Consider the following 4,572-nt stretch of genomic DNA (forward strand, 5'->3'; position numbering starts at 1 on the left):
TGGCTTTTTCTGCTTATGTGGTGCTGAGGAATTGAACCCAGGGCCTCATGCATGCAAGGCAAGTGCTCTACCACTGAGCCACCTTCCCAGCCCCCATTTGTTTATAATCTAATCTACCTTCATAAGCCCTCCCGCCCTCCAGTGGGTGACAGTAGCACCAGTGGGTGTAAGGGGGAGGGGATTCTAGGTGTTGGCTGGTGAAACGGTGCACCGTGGAACGGGTCTACAGAGTTGGGGTTTCGCGTGTGATTTCCTGCCATGCTTGTTGGGATAAAAGCTGAGGTAAAGCTCCTGAGTCAGGTCACGATCGTTTATAATCTGCCATAGTCACGGATTGCCCTGCGGTGCCAGCTGGGGCCTCCCTGCCTGGCAGAGCCGTCCCTGCTGTGCCCAGAGACTGGCGGAGACCTCACCAGGCTGCATGGGCCTCGGTGGGCACACTGGCCTTGGGAGTAGCAGAACGGAAAGTCAGGCTCTTGGGAAGAAAGAAACAACGGCACTGACCTTGGGTGGAAGGCTGGGAGCTTTCAAGGTCACAACGATGGAGAACTCCTCAGGGAAGCGCTGGCACCTGTAGAAAATCCTGGAGGCGGGGAAGCTGAGGGCGCGGGGGTCGGCGGCCGCCAGCCGGAGGCCTTGCGCGCCGGGGGTCTGCACCAGCCGCACTCCAACCACAGCGCTCACTGCGGGGACGGCCTCCGCCAGGATGTCCAGGGGGCCCAGGTCTGCGGCAGAGACGGCAGTTAGAACCCGCGCGCGTGTGCCAGGCCCGGGGGGGGGAGGCACACACGCGGAGCCGGGGCGGGTGCCTGCTGAGGAGGGTTCTGCCTAGCACAGAGACCGCCACAGCCCCACGGCAGACTCCCCGAGCACGGGAGCCCAGCTCTGCGCTCCCCTCAGACTGCCCCCACCGCCACGGCCCCACAGCCATGGCCGTACGGCCACGGCCCCACTACCACGGCCCCACGGCAGACTCCCCGAGCACGGGGCCCAGCTCTGCGCTCCGTCCCCTCAGACCGTCCCCACCGCGGCAGTGAGCCCCGCCACCGGAGTGTCTGTGATTCTCCCTCACCCTGCTGAACTGCACGGGCTCCAATCGCACCCCTGTCCCGCTGCAGTCCCCGGCTGGCGCTGAGGACTCACTAATCTGTCTGTCTGTCTGTCTGCCTGCCTGCCTGCCTGTGTCTGTCTGCCTGCCTGTCTGTCGTTACTGACTCCAGAACCTTGTATCCTTGTAATAGCCCCGAAAGCTGTGCATCTCCTCCTCCCGCAGACCCCGCGTGCCCCTGAGGAGCGGCCATCTCTGAACCTCAGGCCCATTTCCCTGTCCCGCATCTCTCGTGGCAGCAATTCCCCGTGGTGAGAGCCACTGAGCGACGTGTGGATGGGGCGGCGGGGAGAGCGGTGCCGTGGGGATGGGGCGGTTCTGTCCACGCTGACCCTTCCCTCCACGCTGCTGCTGGATGGGGCGCTGGGCAGGCCCGGCTGGCTCCCTCCACACCCCAGGGGGTTTTGTGGTTCCAGGCCATTAGAAACAAAGGTGCGCCAACGCTTAATCTCCCCAAGAGACCGACAACAACAAAAAGACGAACACTCAGAGAAAAACAGGAGGTGGAAAATAACAAAAAAGAAAGGGAGGAAAAGAAGAATTTCAGAACAGAGAAGAGCGAAGACCCCTCCCCCAACCTTTACTGGCCGTGCGGCAGTGTGTACAGCCGCTGGCCAGCCGGCCCGGCGGGGGCTGCCGGAGCCCAGAGACACAGGGGGCCGCCTGCAGATTACCCGCGCAGAAGCCACCTGAGGTACCGGTTTGCAAACCAGCAGATCGCCATAGAGAAACCTACCAGCCGAGAATCTCCACGAGGATCCCACCCCCACCCCTCACTCTCCACCCAAGCAGAGAGACTCCAGGCCGCCTAAGCCGCCCGGCACCGGCAGCGCGATAAAGGGAGCTGTCTGCAGACCACCCCGCAGAAGCCGCCTGAGGCACCAGACCTGCCCGATCTCAATCACGACGACCCCCAGGGGCCACCTGGGTTCCAGAGGCACAGGGGGCGGCCTGCAGATCACCCATGCAGAGGCCACCTGAGGTACTAGACCCACCCAATCGCGATTGCAATGACCCAGCAGGGGCCAACTGGGTCCCAGAAGCACAGGGGGCGGCCTGCAGATCACCCAAGCAGAAGCAGCCTGAGGCACCGGCGTCAGACCCCCCAACTCTACAACCCTTTGTCCCAGAGACACGGGGGCTGCCTGCAGATCACCCGCGCAGAAGCCGCCTGAGCGTGGACACTGTGGACCCGACAGCTTCGATAGAGGCAGAGACAGAAAAGAATCACACAGAGCCACCAACCGCCCAGCCAAGCCCAGCCCGCAACCACCCCAAATGAACTCGGATTACAACAGCAACTGATGACCTACAACACAGAAACAACTAGCTCCAGGGTGAGTACCCCACAGGGGACAGTGTATCCCTCAAGGGAGACCAGAGCTGGAGGGAATCCCCAGACCCTGACCCAGATTGCCTACCCCAACACCCGGACCACAGGACCCACTAAAACTGGGAACTGTTCGAGAGCTCCACCAGCCCATGGAGCACACTCTGCTGGCCAGGCTAGAGCAAGAGCGCCCCTGGAAGGGAGCTTAAATGCCCAAGCCAGGAACAGCACCTTGAGTCAAGACTACCAACAGTAGAAGAAATTTGAACTGTGTACCCCAGGCTGCATAACCTAGGTGGTATACACATCAGCACAGGCCTAACGAGCACACTCCAGGCGGGGGCCGGAACCAGAACTGGGGATCCGGCGCCTGAACAAAACCAACTCCTCCCAACTGAAGTCAAAAGCTGAGCATACGCCTCAGCAGAGGGGAGAAAAAGAGAACAGCACTCCCCAGGAGGCATGCCTGTGACAACAAAAGACCTGGAGGCCCAGGACAAGAGAAGCCCAAACCCCACCAAAACTCCACCCATATACCCTAGGCTGGGAATTGGGCAACACAGGCTGCCAGCACCTGATAGTAAGCAGGAGCTCAGGCTGATAAGGTGGCTCAGCAGTAGAGTGATAGTCTTGGATGTATGAGGCCCTGGATCTGATTCCTCAGCATCACAAAAGCAAAAAGGGTCAGAAGTGGCACTGTGGCTCAAATGGTACGGTGCCAGCCTTGAGCTGAAGAGCTGAGGGACAGCACCCAAACCTAGAGTTCAAGCCCACAACCAGCCCAAATCAAACAAACAAACAAAAACACATCAGGAGCCCATAGCATTCTCCAGCATCTGGGAGAGTGCATCTAGAGCATCCCATCTGGCCAAGAGCACCCGTAGGAGCAAACACAAACAGTCTAGGCTACTCAACCCTTCCAAAGGCGGGAATTGCCAGCGATCTACAGCAGAGAGCTGAGAATCCTAAGTAAGTCAGAATAGCAGCTGGAAATAGGCTCCCAACAGAACCCAGATCAGGCACAGACTCTCTCTACCAATACAGAATCAGCAACCAAGCAAAGACAGACACACCAAAACAAAATTGAAGAGCAGTCTCCTGAACCCGCATGTGAAAATCACAGAGAAAAATTACAAGGTTTACCACCACCCAGGACAGCAAGCTCACCTCAAAAGACAGCAGCCATGCAGGGGAGAGCCCCAGTGGGAGCAAACCAGGAATGGAAGACAAAAGCTACATCCAAGGGTTGCTGGAGGCAATGACTCAAGAAATAAAGTGAGAAATTGATCAGAAATTGAAAGAGTACAAGGATGAACTATCAAAAGAGATACAGGATATCAAACAAGAGATGCATGCAAAAATAGAAGCTGCACAAACCTCAGTAAGAAGTGAGATAAACGCCAAATTAGAGGTAATGCATACTTAGCAGTACTATGAGAACCAGCATTGAATCAATAAAAGGATCCATTTCCTCCATGCAAACCACAATAGAAGGCATGGTCAACAGAGTGAATGAAATGGAAGGTAGAGTGTCAGATACAGAAGACAGAATACACCAACTGGACCAAAAAGTGACAGATATGGAAAAATCACTCAAATTAAACCAAAGGGAAATTCAAGACCAAGCAAATTATGCCAAGAAATTTAACCTTCATATAATTGGAGTGGAAGAAGGTGAGGAATTCCAGAGCAAGGGAATGCAACACCTATTCAAGAAGATAATCAGTGAAAATTTTCCCCACCTCAAAAAGGAGCACCTTACATACATAACAGAAGCATACAGAACACCCAACAAGCAAGATCCCAGGAGAAACACTTCTAGACACATTATAGTAAAAATGATAGATCTGAATAATAAGGAAACAATCCTGCATGCAGCAAAAATGAAGAAGGAGCTATACTACAACAGGAAAAAAATTGGAATCACTGCAGATCTCTCCACACAAACAATGAATACAAGAAAGGCCTGGGAAAGCACCATAGGAGCCCTGAAAACCAATAACTGCCAACCCAGACTGATATACCCGGCAAAGCTAGCATTCACATTCGATGGAGAACTGAAAACTTTTAATAGCAAAGAAAAACTAAATGAATACATAAACATTAAGCCAGCATTACAAAGAATTCTAAGAGG

The 4,572-nt window shown here is 55.1% G+C and overlaps 1 protein-coding gene across 1 annotated transcript in view; it reads left to right on the forward strand.

The window, feature by feature from the left end:
• LOC105998224 (WAS/WASL-interacting protein family member 3-like) overlaps positions 1-4,572 on the forward strand; it is a 22,003-nt gene that overhangs the window by 1,178 nt on the left and 16,253 nt on the right. The window contains exons 3-4 of the mRNA XM_013032890.1: positions 558-723; positions 901-1,033. Of these exons, the coding sequence (XP_012888344.1) occupies positions 558-723; positions 901-1,033 (299 nt within the window). The remainder of the gene's footprint in view (positions 1-557; positions 724-900; positions 1,034-4,572) is intronic.

The sequence above is a fragment of the Dipodomys ordii genome, unplaced genomic scaffold, assembly GCF_000151885.1.
Source record: "Dipodomys ordii isolate 6190 unplaced genomic scaffold, Dord_2.0 Scaffold159, whole genome shotgun sequence".
NCBI lineage: Eukaryota > Metazoa > Chordata > Mammalia > Rodentia > Heteromyidae > Dipodomys > Dipodomys ordii.